Below are 19,096 nucleotides of genomic sequence, written 5' to 3'. Positions count from 1 at the left end.
AACGCTGGATGGGACATGAAATGTTTTAAACTAGTTATTTATATACAGTACATGTCTAGTTAGGTATTCATTCTTGGATGGTTCTTCATACTTTTGTGATTTCTATGCACACTTAGCAAAGTTTTATTTAAAGTTTTCCATCACTGTAATTCTGACCAATGAATTAAAGAGTTTTATGAGTATGTTTTCGGGCCCTACACACCCCTCAATTTTTTTATTTATTTTTTATTTTTTTGTTTAATTATGTGTAGTGTGGAACTAAACCAAACCAAGTACCACAAGAGCTACAAGTACCAGTTTCACTCTGATTAAGGCTCGACAAACAGTCTGATAAGTGTAAAAGGGCTCTTAGAGAACTCAAAGTTAAAACCTTAATCAGGCATTACTAATCGCAAGTCCCGTCGAGTGATCCGTTGCTCTGTGATCGACTCATTACGCCTTGTTACACACACAGCACATGGTTACCGGATTCTCCACTACCACACTAATAACTACATGGGAATATTTACTAATTTAACGAGCTAATACTTCAGAAACTGCGGTCCCTTTGAGAAAAACAACAATGTCACAGGTTCAGGCGAGGTTTTTCACGGAAAACAAAAAGTAAGTATGTTTTTTTTTTGGTTTGTTTAGTATAGCTGCTGGTGCATAACTACTGTAAGCTTAGCTAGCATGGTTAGCTGGAAGCTGTGTAGCTGAGGTGATGTCGACTTAGTGCTCATAATTCAATATAATTAAGCTTAGACTGTAAACGCAGATATAACTTTATGTTCTTAAAAAGGTAGAAGTAGGTTTGTAAATGAATAGCGTTATTAAACTTGAGCTTATAAGTTTTGTAGCTCGAGACTCAGTTGCAGTGACGTATAACCTCCTGTGATGCTGACGTCACGTGCAAAAATCCTAAAGCATCCTCAAGAACATGTTACACTTACTTTTGTATTGCAAAGCAGGAAAAAAGTCTACAAAACTGATACATTGCAAAGCAAACAAGCATAGATGACAAAACACACACACACACACACACACACACTCCATGCATTCACTTTTCATGGTTTAAGTTCCTCTGTTTCTCAGGAGAGTGTGTGTTAAAGTACCTGAAACTTTAGTGTCAAAACTTGATGACTGTTCTTTTGTTCTTGTTCAGTGAAGCTATTTAACAAATATGATCACCATCTTATTTTTTTAATCTAAGGAGGATAGGGATGAACTAACTTTTAATGCTACTACTAATCCTAACATGGTACTTTCTGACTTTTGCTTTATAAATAAGTATTTCATCCATCCATCTTCCTTTCTTCCATAGTTTCTCCCATACTTCTGTAAATGTTTTATCCTGGTCAGGGTCAGTGTGAATCCAGAGCCTGGAGAATCTTGGGAACACTAGGCGTAAAGTGGGAATACACCCTGGATGGGATGCCAGAGGATCTCTCTCTCTCTCACACACACACACACACACACACACACACACTCTTACACCTAGGGGCAATTTAGAGTAGTCATTCCACATATTGGCATGTTTTTGGGAGGTGGATAGAAACCGGAGGACCTGGAGAAAACCCCCATGCACACGAGGAGAATATGTTGAAACTCACACAGACTCTAAACTGAGTGCAGGATCAAACTGGAGACTCTGGAATTGTAAAAAGTTACAAAGCTGCTCGCTGCACCACTGTGCTATTTTAATATATGTTGTTATATAAAATCTTTATTATTCTGTAAGTGAGCTGACGTGAATGAGAGAGGATGTTGCCATATCGAATTCTAACATATGTGGTCATTAACAAACTTCCAAGATTGAATTTAGCCCCAAACTTACAAGTGACTTTGCTGTGTGTGTGTGTTTGCAGATTCGCTGTAGATGATGTGCCTTTCTCCATCCCGGCTGCCTCAGAGGTCACCCACCTGAGCGATGTGATTAATAAACTGCTGGAGGCCAGGAACGGTGAGCTGCTGACGGTTCATTCACCAAATTTCTGGTTCAAATCTAATAAACGTAGTTTATCAATCGACACATCATGCCTCAGGTAGATCAGGTAGATAGAACACTGACCAAAGGCATGTTTCATGAAGAAGGAAGATTTGAATCAGTATTAAGTTTTTGTTGAATGTTTGTCATGTACTGTTTTACTATACACTTGTGGTATAAGAGGGATTTCAACACTTCAGGACATGCTGTTATTGGAAAATAATCAACTTTGCAATGGTAACAATTACTTTCCCCTCCAACACTGGTTATTTCCAAGTATTTTACTCTTTACTTATTTGAGTCTTTGACTTGGCAGCGGATCACAAACATGTGGAGTTTGACTTCCTGGTTCGAAGCCAGTTCCTGCGCTCCACACTGGCCCGTCACATGGAGGCGGAGAACATCTCAACGGTACCAAGCACACATTTTAATTCTAGGCATAAATGCCTGAAACAGCTGATGTAAGAACATCCTTATGTATTTTACATAAGCGTGTAATAACCTCTGTGTGTGCGGTATAGGAAGAAGTCGTGGAGATTGAGTACGTAGAGAAGTTCACTGCACCGCAGCCAGAGGAGTGTATCATGCACGACGACTGGATCAGCTCAGTGGAGGCAGACTCAGAATGGTGAGAGTGAGAAATACACTTCTGCCTGGGTTGTAGCTGTGACTTCTAAAGTTAGAAATGCTCTTTCAGTGAAAGCTCGTTTGATGGACGTGTTTAATTTCTTCTCTCACGTGTGTGTGTGTGTGTGTGTGTTAGGATCCTCACAGGGTCGTATGATAAGACAGCACGGATCTGGTCTCTCGAAGGGAAGGCGATGATGACCGTTGCTGGACACACAGACGTGGTGAAGGATGTGGCCTGGATTAAAAAAGGTGATACAGATATACCGTGAAATGTGTGTGGCAATGGTAGCTCAGTGGTTAAGACATCACTGGACTACTGATCTGAAGGTCATGAGTTCAAACCCCAGCACCACCAACTTGCCACTGCTGGGCCCTTGAGCAAGGCCCTTAACCCTCAATTGCTCAGTTGTATAAATGAGATAAGTCGGATAAGGGCATCTGCCAAATGCCGTAAATGTAAATGAAATGAAATTACATTTTTTAAGTTGAAGGTTTTGATGGTTTCATGTGTGTGTGTGTGGTTTTAGAGGGACTGACCTCGCTGCTGCTCACCGCCTCGCTGGACCAAACGGTGCTGCTGTGGGAGTGGAACTCGGAGAGGAACAAACTGAAGGCCCGTCACTGCTGCCGTGGACATGCTGGGAGTGTGGACACTATCGCCGTCGACCCCACGCGCACTAAGGTGTGTGTGTGTGTGTGTGTGTGTCGTGTTTCTTGAATTACAGATATTTCTATTATGAGACCTCTAATATTTTCTTTCATCACAGTTTTGCAGCGGATCTTGGGACAAAATGCTGAAGCTCTGGTCAGCAGGTAAGATGCCACAAGAGTGTAATAAGAAATACATCGAGGTCTTGGCTTATAGACGTGCTTATTGAGGAAAAAAATGTCTCTTCCTCTCTCAGTTCCAACAGAAGAGGAGGACGAGGTGGAGGAACCCAACAGGCCACGGAAAAAGCAGAAGACTGAGCAGCTGGGGCTGACGAAGGTGACCGTGCTTCCATGCACACGCTGATCATTGGCTATACGGAATTTTTCACTGGGAAGATAACATATTGGCAGCAACTTCAAAATGTCCTTACTTGCATGATACAAACATTGCACTAGTTTATATTTAAAATAAGGGTGTGTTTGTCTCCTTCGATACCCAACACATTTAATTTTGAGACGTTCTGTAGTGCTCTTTCAGTAGAATAACCTCCTTCACAATGAGATGCTGTATTTCAACACTGGTTGCAAGAAAAAACAAACTATTCATAAAAATCTAGGCAGAAATTAATGAAACAGTTGTGTTTCTGAAAACGGCCACGCCCCCTCTCACTGGAAGAGACACAAGGCAGAGGGGATGAGCGAAAAATATTTAGAAAAATAGACACAGTGCCATAGGAATAATAGTATAAATAATAAAAACAGATGCTCAGAAAGATTCATTCGTAATTGCATTGAGTCACTTTTTGAATCTTTATAAACCCTAGTTTTAAGTCGTGACATGTGATAATGTGCAATATTTTCACCTACTGGGCATTTTGAAGATAAAATTCATAAATATCCTGTTTTGATTGACCTTAAATCTCTTGTGATAGTGATCAGGGATTGATCAAAACACATGCCGCTGACTCTCCTGTCTCTCTCTCTCTCTCTTGTCTGTGCGCAGACTCCTCTGATGACTCTGTCTGGTCATACAGAAGCCGTTTCCAGCGTCCTGTGGACGGACGCAGAGGAGCTGTGCAGTGCATCATGGGATCACACCATTCGGCTTTGGGACGCTGAGACGGGAGGGCAGAAAAGCACGCTGGTGAGACACAGAAAGTGGGAATTACAAACCGTAGGTTCTGGCTAGAAAATCAACACAGGATAGTTCTGTTATCAGGTCTTAACTCCACAATTAATGTGCAGTAAGTGAAATCTTGAGCTTGAACATCTAGAAACACAACACAGAATATCGACAGTAGTATTCTAATACTAGAGTTACTACTACTACTAATACTACTACCAATAATAATGCTTTACACAATAATTATAACAGATAAATATGGAAGAAAACCATAACTGAATGCAGTGTAGTGTAAATTGATTGTGCTTGCTGTGATGATTGTGTTGTAGACGGGCACTAAGGTGTTTAACTGCGTCTCGTACTCGCCGCTGTGTCGCCGTCTGGCCTCTGGGAGCACCGACAGACACGTCCGTCTGTGGGACCCGCGCTCTAAAGGTGAGCAAAACACACATACACAGAAGACACATTGCTTTGAATGAGTATATAGACTATATGGCCAAAAGTTTGTGGAAACCTGAGCAACACACCCTCCTGTGCTTTTTGAACATCCCATTCCACATTTAGTTATAATGAGCTCCACTCTTCTGGGAAGCTTTCCACTAGATTTTGGAGCGTGGCTGTGGGGATTTGTGTTCATTCAGCTACAAGAGTATTAGTGAGATCAGGCGCTGATGTTAAGTGAGGAGGTCTGGGGTTCAGTCGGTGTTCCAGTTCATCCCAAAGGTGTTCAGTGGGGTTGAGGTCAGGACTCTGTGCAGGACACTCGAGTTCTTCCACTCCAACCTTCATACACCATGTCTTCATGGAGCTCGCTTTGTGCACAGGGGCATTGTCATGCTGGAACAGGTTTGAGCCTCTTAGTTCCAGTGAAGGGAAAGTGTAATACTACAGCATGGAAAGACATTCTATACAATTGTGTGTTTCCAACTTTGTGGGAACAGTTTGGGGAAGAAACGCATATGGGTGTGATGGTCAGGGGTGCACATACTTTTGGCCCGTATAGTGTGTATATATATATAAAGGAGTGTTTTCTCCTTGTACTCTTTGTCTGTCTCTCTGGTGTGTTTCTGTTCCTTTGATTGTCTCATTTATCCAGTCCGTGAGGTTTTGTTTCTCTTTTTCTCTCTGTCTAATCTATCTATTTGTCCTATATCTCTGGGTCTGTCTGCTTCTCTCTCTCTGTCTCTCTCTCTCTCTCTGTCTCTCTCTCTCTCTCTCTCTCTGTCTCTCTCTCTCTCTCTGTCTCTCTCTCTCTCTCTCTGTATACCTTGTGTCTCACTGTCTGTCTCACTCATTCACTCTGCCTCTCTATGTCTCTTTCTTTTTCTATCTATCTGTCTATCACTCTTTTATCTCTCTGTCTGTCTGCCTCTCTTATATCCCTATCTTGTTCTCTCTGTCCTCTCGGTCTCATGTCTCTCTGTGTGTCTCTCAGATGGTTCTCTGGTTCTGCTCTCGCTGACGTCACACACCGGTTGGGTAACAGCAGTCAGGTGGTCTCCTTCCCACGAGCAGCAGCTCATCTCCGGTTCACTGGACAACATGGTCAAACTCTGGGACACGAGGAGGTGTGTGTGTGTGTGTGTGTGTGTGTGTGTGTGTGTGTGATGTTTCTGTCCTTTGACTCTCCAGTGATTATAGTGTTACATGAATACATCCCTGCATTTCTATACTGATATAAATGTTCACATTATTTAAACACTTTAGCCAATCAAATGTTATATTTTTGAATTAAAAAAAAAAATTGTATCATGGTTCTATCCTGGCTAATGGTGTGTTTGTTTCTGCAGTTGTAAGGCTCCTCTGTACGATCTGGCGGCTCATGAGGACAAAGTGCTGTGTGCTGATTGGACAGACAGCGGGGTGTGTGACTGATTTAAGAGCTGAAGCATTATGTTTTTTCTCTTGCTTTGAGGACACAGTTTACCCTCCACACAGCACAGAGGGGACAACAAGACAACACATACATCATATTAATGCTTTTAGGCATTTCTCCTGTGTGTGTAGCTGCTGTGAGGATGTTTCTCTAGAGCATTAGCAGTGTAGCTCCTTAGTAAAACACTAGTTTCTTCCCTGGAACACATTTAATTTAGCAATTCTTTTCAACACTAATTCTCAAAACATTTTCTTTCGATTGTGTGAGTAACTGGAGTTGTGACTGTATTGCATTCATGGTTCAGATTTAGATCACTGAGTCTTGTCTGAAATTCTTTTTTTTTTTCTTGTTTCTGTGTCTGTAGCTGATTTTAAGCGGAGGCGCCGACAACAAGCTGTACACGTACAGATACTCGGGGTGTGTGACTGACGCTGGGGCATAAAGCTCATTCCCTCATGACCGACTTCACACCTCAGCACATGAACTCGCAGCAGAGCCCAGCTGTGTCCTACAGCTCGACTGTGGAAATAAACCCTACTTCATCTCACCTCCTCTACGCCGGACTCAGTAACCGGCGGTTTCACGCTGTTTTATTGCTCCTGTTTTATATTTTTCATATCCACATATTCATGTTTGTCCTTTCTCTTCTGTATTCTAACTGAATGTAAAGAAGACTTCGGCTGATTTAATACAGATTTACTGTCACCTCAAACCATCTGTCTGTTATTCATTTGTCACTGTCTGTACATTGAAATCGCTATGTTTATTATTTTATTCATTTTAATCCAAAGTCATTTACACGTAAAACAGAAGGAGTGACTGAAGTTTCCATTAATTAGTATATTTCCATTAATTGTTAAGACAAGTGCTAGTAGTTTTTATTATTCCAGTAGACTACAAACTATATATTTGTAATGAATACTGTAGAATGCAAAAGTTTGCACACCCATAGAAGAAACACCGTTTAATTCAGCTAGATGTGTAGTGTGTTCAGTTTCCTTCACTGTCACGAGTAACAAAAAAACAGTCAAAATATATGTAAAGATATTAAAAGTAAAATCTATTTAAAATGTGATATAAATATTCTGTAATAACTTGTAAGTCCGCTCTTTGCCTTTATAAAAGCCTCTACAATATCTTTCATATCCTCAAAACATGGTAAAGCTTCTTTATAAACGTCTTTCTGTTAATTTTACATTTTGTTTTGGATGCATTGTTGCAATAAAAAACAGTCAGTGCATCAGGCAGTGCATTATTGCTTATAACTGGCCTTATTTTTTTTACATCTACGCACAGTAATGCTGATCAAATACTGATGCACAGTGACTTTTTTAGCCTCTATTTCAGTTGTATCAGATTATACAGTACTGTGCAATGCTGTAGAGCAAAGATGCCTTCAAAAATAATGAAATTAAATGTTTCTACATTTAAAAAAATACTATAAAGAGCAGTAAACAGTAATAAATGAAAGAAAGTCAATATTTGGTGTGACGATCCTTCACTTTAAAAAAAAATAGTAGTCTCAGGTACAGTGTGTGCAGTTTTATAAGGAAATGAGCTGGAAGTGTTACTGAGCATCTTGCAGAAGCAGCCACAGTTCTTCTGGAGACTTTGACTGTCGACTCGCTTCTTATTTCTGCAGCGAAACCCAGCAGCCTTCATTATGTTTTTTGTCTGAAAAGTGTCTCTTATGGAATCTGCTGCTTTCTTTACTGACATACAAACATTTTTCTGTAACATTTAATTTTGTGCTGGAAAACTAATGTTTGGAATCTAAAATGTTTTTGTACTGAATTAATAATGTAGAAGTCAGAAAATACAAATCTATAACAAAGTTTGTACTAAAAAAACAAAAACTTTTGCACAGTACTGTATTTTAGTAGAGACTTTAGCTTTTCACTAAGTTTGATTTGCCGTTTGCCACTAAAACTTTCAATTATATGTCTATATTTTATATGATTTTATTCAACACACTAGGTTTGATTTCTATTTTCTTTTGTTTCTTTTCTTTTGTTAAATTTTTAATTATATATATATATATATATATATATATATATATATATATATATATATATATATATATATATATATACACACAATTAAAAATAAAGATTGTTGACATGCAGTTCTGATTATAGCCACTAGATGGCTATAGCCTGACTAGGTTTAATTACACGCATTTTCTGGCACTTCTTACTAAAACTTTTCAATGAGTTCTACTTCATTTTAATCGTATATATTTATTTTAGCTTTAAATACCTGTATTCTGGATGGTTTTATAATGTTATTTTCTTCTTTCTATACACACACCCGCGGATCCTGTTGTCTGGCGTTTACATGCAGTTCCGCTTGTAGCCACAAGGTGGAGCAGCGCAGCTACATGGCGGTTTGAGTCGACATCTTCACTCAGAGAAGAAGAGCTCAGTAAACATGGCGGACGCACTTAATGTGTAGTGTTTATTAAACGGGAATATTTTGTGTTATATCCATGTAGCACGTTTCAAATTATCGTTGTATTTACATACATCTTTTTTTTGTATATAGTGAGCGCCATGGGGAAAAAGGAAAAGGGTGACCGAGGTAATTATGGTGCTTTATTTGGTGTAGTAGAAATACAGTATTAGCATAAATACTCAGATAAATATAAACGGTGGCTGAATCCTAAATCACTCATGTTGGATCTGTAGTGCACTTCAGTTTTGGTAGAAGACACCATTTCATGTCTCATGTAGTGCACTAATATAGGGAACAGGAAGCCATTTGGTTTAATGAGCCAGGCGTCTAGCTATATGGGTCATATTTCTTTTAAACAAATGATGTATAAACAATTCTGGACATGTAGTATATACATAGTTGTCTAGCTAATTAATATTTATGTGCTATAAGCGATCATTTTTCACTTTTGACCACTATATCACCTGTAAAATCATACCTCATTCTTATTCTCTATGCAGTGCACACTAGGGAGTCATTTAAGATTCAGCCATTGTGCATTTGCTAAGTGTTTTTGTAATAATTATCTTGTGTTACTGTTATTCACATGGTCTGATCGGATATTAATTGCTTTTCAGAGAGAAAGACAAAGAAACGCTATTACGATGATGAGGATGATGAAGAATTTGTCGCTGGCACCGAGTCACCGGAGGCCATACCCGCAGCGGCTGGCAAGCAGGTCGATGAATCCAGCACCAAACTGGATGAATATGGAGCGAAAGACTACAGAGTGCAGATGCTGCTGAAGGCGGATCATTCCTCTCGACCTCTGTGGGTGGTAAGAGAACCACAGCATGTGATTATTCTTACATACTACAGCCTGTGAGCCTGATGATGGCCTTTTAGCCATCATCTTTTTACATATATACACTGTGTCTCGCACTTCCCTCTGCTCCCAAAGGAATTCTAGCCAATCTGGCAGTTATTTTTGTTGTCTTTTAAAGCTAACTAAAAAAAATCGAAGTAAAATTCTTGCACATAGTGAATTCTGTTGTGACCAGCTCTGTGAAAGAGTGAATTCGGTGCTCCGGGTTGCAGTTCGCTATCCAATCCTACTCAGCTAAGTTAGAGCCAGTTCCTTGTTTTCCAACGCTAATGGGGCCGGAGTTGAACAGGACGGTTTAACTCTTGGTCCTGGGTCAACAGCCTGGAAAATCCTTCCAGATGCTGCTGTAAACATCACATCTTCCATACAAAGAGGACTGCTCAATGAGCCATAAGGAGGTCTATGTTGATGGATATGAGCTTCCATGCTGCGCGCTCTCAGTTCCAGAGTTAACTATTTCTGCTGAGTGAAGAGCTCGTCCACATGAGCGCATGTTAAGAAACTATACTTTATTAAAGAGTGTAATGTGTAATACGGATTTATTATTGAATATATGTTATATGAAAATAGGATTTATTTATTTTCATCTTTAACGCTGTAGCTTAAAGCAACATTAAAGCTGGAAATGTAGTTTATAGCCTGTGTGTGGCTGTTATTTAAAGTGTGGTTTGACACACTTTAAGTATGTTGCTGTTGTTTATCAGCATTTTACCACATAAACAAAATGGCCCAGAAATAGCGATGCCCTGACTCCGTTTTTGCTTTAACTGTGGAAAAAAAACAGGATTAAACAGTAGCTAAGGATGAATGAACACTGTAAATGCACGTACATGGACGCAATGAACGTGGCCTTTATTAGGTTTAATAACCATTTAAGTGAAACAGTGTATTTGGTAGAGTCTTTTTACAGATGCACCAAAAATTGGACTCGCACACCTTTTCTGAAGTATAAACACACCTGCTGTATTGTTCTCTCTGTGTGTGTGTGTGTGTGTGTGTGTGTGTGTCAGGCTCCCGATGGTCATATCTTCCTGGAGGCGTTCTCACCGGTCTATAAGTACGCTCAGGACTTCCTGGTGGCCATCGCCGAGCCAGTGTGCAGGCCCAGCCACGTGCACGAGTACAAACTGACCGCCTACTCGCTGTATGCTGCTGTGAGCGTCGGCCTGCAGACCTCGGACATTATCGAGTACCTGCAGAAACTCAGCAAGACGTCCGTCCCTGATGGCATCGTTCAGTTCATAAAGGTATGAGCACGAACAAAACTGAATGAATGCATAAAAGGCAGGGAAGAAGATAAACAAAGAGAGTTGGGTTTAAACGTAACTGAGAGACGTTTTGGATTTGTTTGTGTGTCTGTCATTGTGATATTCTTCATTGTAATACACAGTAAAACTGACTGTAGGTTATTTTGTTGTTGCTGTGTTTCAGTTGTGCACAGTGAGCTACGGGAAAGTCAAGCTGGTACTGAAACATAACAGGTGTGTGTTCCACTGTGGTTCTTAGACTCAGCTTACACACTCTTCTCTCTCACAGTGAAAAACCAGCCAGTCAGAAACGAGTATTTTCTACAGCCATAATATTTAATAATTTGTTTGTTAACTTATTTGTGTGTGTGTGTGTGTGTGTGTGTGTAGGTATTTTGTGGAAAGTGCCTTTCCGGACGTGATCCAGCGACTGCTGCAGGACCCTGTGATTCGAGACTGTCGTCTCCGCACCACCGAGGGGGAGGAGACGGAGCTCATCACGGAGGTCATCTCCAACAAACCTGCAGTGAGTGAACATACACGCACATTTATACATCCGCGCACACACACACTCTCAATCAGCAAGCCAGGTCATTTTCAGGAAGCCTTGCTTACTGTCTGTCATTTTGTACTCGTGATGTGTACACATTTTGATTCTAGAGGCTAGATATAATCTGACGCCTGTTCCCTCAGATCTCTAAGACTCTGCAGGATAACGGCGGTGCGTCCACGTCACAGTCGGCAGACGGACAGCGCAGTAGTGCCCAGGTCCCCGAGGACATCTTCAGCTACTATGAACAGATGGACAAAGAGGAGGAGGAAGAGGAAGAGACGCAGACAGTCTCTTTTGAGATCCGCCAGGTAGGAGAGTGTGTAAAAGTGTTTAACACATCTTTAATTCCCTCAGGTATACCCAGAAGTGTTATATTTTAAAAAGCAAATTTGAGATTTCAGCTGTCGTGTGATGTTGAAGTTTTCTGACTCTATCTGTTCAATTCAGTTAAGCGCAGTGTACTGAGCCCTCTGCTCTTTTTGCTTGTTCTGTCTCAGGAGATGATTGAGGAGCTGCAGAAGCGCTGTATCCAGCTGGAGTACCCTCTGTTAGCCGAGTACGACTTCCGCAACGACACGGTAAACCCCGACATCAACATGGACCTGAAGCCCACCGCCGTGCTCAGACCGTACCAGGAAAAGAGCCTGCGCAAGATGTTCGGCAACGGTCGAGCTCGCTCCGGAGTGATCGTCCTGCCCTGCGGTAAACATCCACTACACATTTAGAAAGAAATACAGTTCAGTGCAAAAGTTTGTAACCCCCACTTTAAACCAATGCTTTTTAATTTAATAAAACTATTTTAAGCGTAAGCTAACTTAATGTTAAAATACTTTGTATTAATGTCAAAGGGATGCAAACTTTTGTTCTAGCTAATAAAGATAATTACTTACTTAAATATTTAGCCAGAAATATCTATTATTTTTAAAGATAATTAAAGTAAAATAGACTTGTGTTTTTAGATCTTATCTTCATTTTTTTCTTCTGTTTCATACGGTTTTCTCCACGTTGTGCTTTTCAGGAGCGGGGAAGTCTCTAGTTGGAGTCACAGCAGCCTGCACGGTGCGTAAGCGCTGTCTGGTGTTGGGGAACTCCTCCGTTTCAGTGGAGCAGTGGAAGGCCCAGTTTAAGATGTGGTCCACCATCGATGACTCGCAGATCTGCCGCTTCACGTCGGACGCCAAGGACAAGCCCATCGGCTGCTCAGTGGCCATCAGCACGTACTCCATGCTGGGCCACACCACCAAGCGCTCCTGGGAGGCAGAGAGAGTGATGGAGTGGATGCGCAGCCAGGAGTGGGGGCTCATCATCCTCGACGAGGTCCACACAATCCCAGGTGTGTTCCTGCAGCTAAAGCTCATATGAGATTCATAAGCTTCTTTGTTATATTTCCATATTTTGAAAATCAAAAACCTGAATCACCTAATAATCAATAGATGAGTTCAATCTAAAATATAAAACTGCAGCAACTCGTGAAGAGTGTTATGAGTTAAGAGAGCTAAGAGTTGGAGGATTTTAAAGAACTCTGAGAGATTCAGAAGGCATTAGTGGCTTAACAAGACTGGGTCCTGAATTAATTCTTTAATTAACGTTCCTTCTTGTTTTCCTGTTTTCTCATCTGTGCGTTCTCTTTTCTTGTGTCATACACACATACAGCAAGAATGTTCAGGCGTGTTCTGACCATAGTCCAGGCCCACTGTAAGCTGGGTTTGACCGCGACGCTGGTGCGAGAGGACGATAAGATCGTTGATCTGAACTTCCTGATTGGGCCCAAACTGTATGAGGCCAACTGGATGGAGCTGCAGAACAACGGCTACATCGCAAAAGTGCAGTGTGCTGAGGTGAGACACACGAGTTACAGTAACAGAGCGGGATGCAACGGGATTAAATATTTTTGATCTTACTCACTTCCATTTTGCACGTGCATCAAAACCAGAACAGTATGTAGCTATATGAGCGCTTTTTAACCATAAATGTATTGTGTGTGACTCTCAGGTGTGGTGTCCTATGTCCCCGGAGTTTTATCACGAATACGTGGCTATAAAGACGAAGAAACGGATCCTGCTTTACACCATGAACCCCAATAAGTTCCGCGCCTGCCAGTTCCTCATCCGCTTCCACGAGAGACGCAACGACAAGATCATCGTCTTCGCCGACAACGTCTTTGCGCTCAAGGAATACGCCATCCGCCTGAACAAGTAAAGCTCTCTTTGGCGCCTCCTTTAGGGAGAAACATGCTACATCATGATTTTTGATACAGCCCCCAGTGTTTGTGTAGCACAACCTGAAGTGAGGAATATCACAGAAAGCTGTTATGACTTGATTTTAATAATAAGTTTAATGCAGCTATCAGTTAGACTTATTTTGCAAAGTGTAAACATGTGGTTCAAATTATATCCTGATATAATCAGATGAAAGATGCACAAAATAACCAGGCACTGATTGACCAGTCATCTTCACTCTCTAAATCAATATATAAATGCAAACATTTTAATATTTGGGTCATTTTGCCTTTCTCAAGCAGAATAAGGAAGCACCCAAAATCAAACTAGTCGATACGTTGGGCACATATTCAATTTTTCTCTTCATATTTTATCTTTATGTCTGCTTCTCCTCATGTTGGAACAAATCTCATGCAGCCTTTGGTTTGACCTCTGAGCTCAGCCTCTAATCAGATCACTTGCATTCTTGTGAACGTCAGTCTTCTCTTGAGAGGAGTTTTGTAGAAATTGTCTGCTGTTTTTGACAGCATCATTTCCCTGTTTCTGGTTAGTAACACATCTAATTTCCTTCTCCAGACCGTACATTTACGGACCCACGTCACAAGGGGAGCGAATGCAGATTCTCCAGAACTTCAAGCACAACCCAAAGATCAACACCATTTTCATCTCCAAGGTAACGCACCTCGTACTTGGATTAGAGTACAGCCGTGGTCAAGCGGTGTTCCAACGTGTTTTCACCAGGCTCGGTGTAGTTTTCTTGATTATTTCACATCACCAAGTGGCCACTGTTGCTTATTACACTATTGTATAGCTGCTTAGAATTGGCAAAAGAGTTTATTTTACACTCATCTTTCCCAAGGTCAGGTGGTCTTATTAACCACTAATCAGATCAGCTTAACTTGAACAAAGCAGCCACTACAGTTTGTGCTTCTCTCAGAACGCATTAAAAGGCTTAGAGAGGCTGTTTAATCAGATTTTCTGTTCTTTAGGTCGTCTTTGTCGTCACATCCTTGTTCTAACAGTGGTTCTAAAGATGCTCAGTCTGAGGGGGTATGACTGTGTTGAACTATATAGAGTAACTGATTGAGGTTATGAAATTTTACTTTATGAATTGGAGGAAAATGTTATTTTAGGAAATATGACACAGGTGTCACACATGACTCAGTTGCAGTTTTTCTTTCACTCCTTCTCCAGACTGTACATCTACAGACACACATCACAAGAGGAGTGAATGCAGATGCTCCAGAACTGATATATCTATATCTATATATCTATATATCTACTTAAAATGTTTTATTTTTCTTTGACCAGCTAAATGTTCATTAAGAGACTTTGCTGTGCGTCTTAATTTTATTTAAAATCTTTCACTCAATTATAATTTTCAGCATCAACATCCAAGTTTAGCAAAAGCTCTGTATGTCTATGAACTCCCCAGATCTGCACACTTACCCAAGAAAAATGCTATTTAACAAATTGCCTTTCAGATTTTGACTTAAAGAATGTGTCTGGGTCCGGAGTCACTGAAAATATTCAATTCAATTCAATTCATTTTTTATTTGTATAGCGCTTTTTACACAGGTCATTGTCTCAAAGCAGCTTTACACAAACAAAAGTAAAGTGAAGTGTGTGTGTGTGCCGTCTCTGATGAGCAAGCAGGGCGACGGTGGCAAGGAAAAACTCCGAGATGGTGATAGGAAGAAACCTTGAGAGGAACCAGGCTCAACAGAGAACCCATCCTCATATGGGTTTACACTGTAGTGTGCGTGTGTGTGAGCACAATGTGTGTTGGTGTAGTCCATGGAAAACAGCTGAAGCGTTTTCGTGGCAGTGTGAAGCATTGCCGGTGGACAGGTCCAGAGTGAAGGGGGGGAGGTCTGGATCACCGGCAGCTCAGGAGTGATGCTCATCTGGTCCAGAGCGTAGGGGGGTCTGGATCACCGGCAGCTCAGGAGTGTAGCTCGGCAGAAGGAGAAGGAAAGTGGTTAGGTACACTCACAGTCACCGTGTGGAGATAAAACTCAACATCCACGAGTCCCCCAGATCTAAATAAATAAATTTCTTTTACAAGCTTGTACAAAGATCAGAGCTGAGTAGTCGAGAGATATGGGCCTTGTGCAATTTCAAAACCTTAACCACCGAGCTCCTAATGCTTTCCTTCCCTGTCTCAGGTAGGAGACACTTCCTTCGACTTGCCTGAGGCGAACGTTTTGATTCAGATCTCGTCTCATGGAGGCTCTCGTCGTCAGGAAGCTCAGAGATTGGGCAGAGTGCTGCGTGCCAAGAAAGGTAACAATGCCAAAAAATCAGAAAAGCACTCTGAAATATCTTTCTTCCTGTGTGCTGCTCTGCGCAGGACTGAAGCTGTGCTCTTTTTCTGTGCAGGAATGGTTGCTGAGGAATACAATGCTTACTTCTACTCACTGGTGTCTCAGGACACACAGGAAATGGCCTATTCTACGAAGAGACAGCGCTTCCTGGTGGACCAGGGATACAGTTTTAAGGTTTAACACTACACTATCATTTGATTAGGCTACATTTAAAACTATTATTTCATTCAGTGTAGCTTTCATGGATATTTAAAAGTAAAAAAGGGAGATTTTTGACATTGAAACTAAACTGTCTCTCTTTCTTTAAGGTGATCACTAAGCTGGCAGGAATGGAGGAGGAGGACTTGATGTTCTCTACACGTGAGGAACAGCAGCAGCTGCTACAGAAAGTTCTGGCAGCGACTGACCTGGATGCAGAGGAAGAGGTGGTGGCCGGAGAGTTCGGAGGAAAAACTCAGGTACACGTATTTTAGATTTCATGATTAAATGTAACTATAAACGGAAAATAATTAATAGGTTCTTTGTTAATAAATTGTATAAATTGTTATAGTTTGCAAATTGCTGTAGTATAAGAGGAGTAAAACACTTTGGGACATGCTGTTATAGGAAAATAATCAACCTTTGGGTTGTGACAGTAACTCGGGTGGTATCACACCACCCCGTCCTTGATTATTTTTCTATAACAGCATGTCGCCATGTGTCCTTACTAATCATATACAGAGAAATCACTGTGACTTAGTTTCCATATACCATATATGGGGGTGAACATATTTAAAACGTCAGGTGTTTAAATAAGACACAGAGTAATCTTTCTGAAATACACCAGAAGAGTTTGTTAACATGTATACTCAGCAGAATATAAACAGAGGTCATGTACAGGACTCAGCATTCTGGGTTCAAAGTCTGAATGTGCAGTCGGTACGAAAGCCGCATGTAAACACTCACATGGAACGTTATTTTTAGGAAACGCTTTACACTGAGGTTCCCTTAAATGGCATTATTTAAACATGACAGTTACCAAAAAGCATTAATACACCATCAGCAACATTAACAAAGCAACCTGTATTAATTAATGTTTTCTTTTATGATGAACCAAATTAACCAGGGTTCATACCATCAGTGAGTAAAAGTACATCAAATATGAAAAATGAACGTTTGTTAACTGAAGTTTTAATATTCAATAAGTTATCAACACTTAGCAACATGCTGTAATTTAATTTTTGCTCATTTATTCGTTGATAAATTATTTATGGTAGGAGTCTCGAGTGTCAGCTCTGTGTAACAGTCACAGTGCTTTGCGAAGGTTTTTAGCACGGGAAAGTGTTCAGGACAGAGAAGTTTATGCTTTCCGGTTTCTCTGTAAAATGACAGACTGAATTTTTTTGTGAGAGAAGGAGGCAGAGAAAGAGGCGGATGAGTGAATGACTGTTTATCACGGCTATAACGTGAGAACAGGAACTAACTTGTCTCTTGGATGTTCCACAACATTAACTATAAACCGCTAAAATGCATGACGTGTCATTTGTTAATAAGTGACGCACAATAGCACAGTCTGTTGTGTGTTATTCCTTACTTTGTACTTTGCAAATATTACGGTTTATTAATGACATTTAAGATTTGTTCATGTTAACTAATTCAGTAATTAATGTTAATTAAGAGAAACTTAATATAAAGTGTTACCATTTTTATTTTTAAATTGTTGTTGAAACTGAGAAACTGAGCACCCACTCAAGATTAAACCTTGAAGCTGACTGGTTTTATGGGGCCAAAAACAAAATGTGGCCAAATATGTTACATAAATCTTAACTGATAAAATCTGAACATAATCTCGTTGTAGTTTTTAGAAAATGTTTCCAAATCCCAGTCTTTGTTTTCCTGCTACTAACACCACACTTAGAGAAAGATACATGATTCACAACCAGTACTTCTGTCTGTTAATTGTGTAAATAAAATATAATGAGAACAATGTTATAACAGGGCCTAAAATCGAATGTTGCTTCTTCATAACTAAACTAAAATGCTTTTTTCTTATTCAGATAGGTGAATTTCTCATTTTCCCAGAGTTTCTTATATTGATTTGTTCTTTGTCTCTTAGTTTCGCTCTCTTTCCTCCCTCACACCTTCTTTTATTTTTTTGTTTTTCTCCAGTTTTCTCGCCGAGCCGGTACCATGAGCTCCATGTCAGGAGCAGACGACGCCGTCTACATGGAGTACCAGACGTCACGCGGCAGCAAGATGGCAGCCGGCAAGAACATTCACCCTCTCTTCAAGCGCTTCCGAAAGTGAGCATGGAGAAGAACAGCACTTCAGATACTCATTCACGTGACTTTCCTGATAGTCTCAAACCCCAGGTCCAAACTTGCCATCTTTATAGAATCGGACCAACAAGGTGTTGGTGAGAGACGGGGAAGGAAGAGTGGGTGTAGTTACAATCTAGTGTTGTCTTAACATAGACGAAAGCACTAATGGGAAAAAAAAAAGACTGAAACAAAGAAAATCTGATGCAGACGGGCCACTGAGTTTCTCCAAAATGCTCCTATATATATATTGAAATCTGCTTTTCAAGTACTTTACGATTTAAAGTCTGCATATTGGGAAAGATTACAGTGTGTAAACCTGTGCCATGGCTCACCATGACCCGATTTGTGTAAGCAATATGGAGTGAAGTCCATACTGGTGACTTTTTGCTTTTTGTATTTTATTTGTTTTGTATGAAATGCAAGCTGTTTCCTATTGACAACTGCATTATATTTCATGAAAATATAAATAAAAGAAGTCTGTGTAAATCTGTATTGTTTTGTAATCGTGTTACGAAATGAACAAGGAGAAGTGTTGTCTATTGATCAGCAGAGCGGGAGATTTTCTCCTAATCTTTGGGTTTATTTAATGAATGCTGCAGGCTCTTTCCAAGAATTTTGCCTCAGATGACCAGTTGGACCCCGCACACTGCTGTGGTTGCCAAATTGGATAAAATACCCCCTGAGATTTCATTTTCTATAACATTCAGCTTTAAGGTTGAGAATTAATTGTTGATTGAATGCAAGTGTAAGTTCTGTTATTAAACAGTGTTATTAACACTGACCAAACAACACTTAATCTCTGACACGCTTCTTTCTTATAAACACTGTCTGCTTCCCAAATGATAAAACAGCAATTAAAAAAGGAAATAATTTTCAGGTTAAGTG

The 19,096-nt window shown here is 40.4% G+C and overlaps 2 protein-coding genes across 2 annotated transcripts; both read left to right on the top strand.

Moving 5' to 3' along the window:
- The first annotated feature begins 423 nt into the window (after positions 1-423).
- wdr12 (WD repeat domain 12) lies at positions 424-6,958 on the top strand. The gene is made up of 13 exons (XM_026933149.3): positions 424-603; positions 1,848-1,942; positions 2,283-2,377; positions 2,488-2,594; positions 2,730-2,845; positions 3,124-3,278; positions 3,364-3,409; positions 3,502-3,584; positions 4,251-4,391; positions 4,700-4,805; positions 5,806-5,938; positions 6,161-6,233; positions 6,611-6,958. Exons 1-13 carry the CDS (start codon positions 563-565, stop codon positions 6,686-6,688), a joined length of 1,269 nt encoding a protein of 422 aa, XP_026788950.3. The 5' UTR covers positions 424-562; the 3' UTR covers positions 6,689-6,958.
- A 1,680-nt stretch (positions 6,959-8,638) lies between these two features.
- Positions 8,639-18,697, top strand: ercc3 (excision repair cross-complementation group 3). The gene is made up of 15 exons (XM_026933618.3): positions 8,639-8,826; positions 9,318-9,517; positions 10,576-10,812; positions 10,997-11,046; positions 11,203-11,338; positions 11,506-11,673; positions 11,863-12,067; positions 12,384-12,698; positions 13,019-13,203; positions 13,358-13,560; positions 14,161-14,257; positions 15,753-15,870; positions 15,967-16,085; positions 16,220-16,369; positions 18,060-18,697. The coding sequence occupies exons 1-15, from the start codon at positions 8,799-8,801 to the stop codon at positions 18,195-18,197; spliced, it is 2,349 nt and encodes a 782-aa protein (XP_026789419.2). The 5' UTR covers positions 8,639-8,798; the 3' UTR covers positions 18,198-18,697.
- Positions 18,698-19,096: the final 399 nt, after the last annotated feature.

Source organism: Pangasianodon hypophthalmus, chromosome 2 (assembly GCF_027358585.1).
Source record: "Pangasianodon hypophthalmus isolate fPanHyp1 chromosome 2, fPanHyp1.pri, whole genome shotgun sequence".
In the NCBI taxonomy this organism is placed as follows: Eukaryota; Metazoa; Chordata; class Actinopteri; order Siluriformes; family Pangasiidae; genus Pangasianodon; species Pangasianodon hypophthalmus.
The sequence above is the reverse complement of the archived record's forward strand: the minus strand, read 5'-3'. Positions and strand labels throughout refer to the sequence as shown.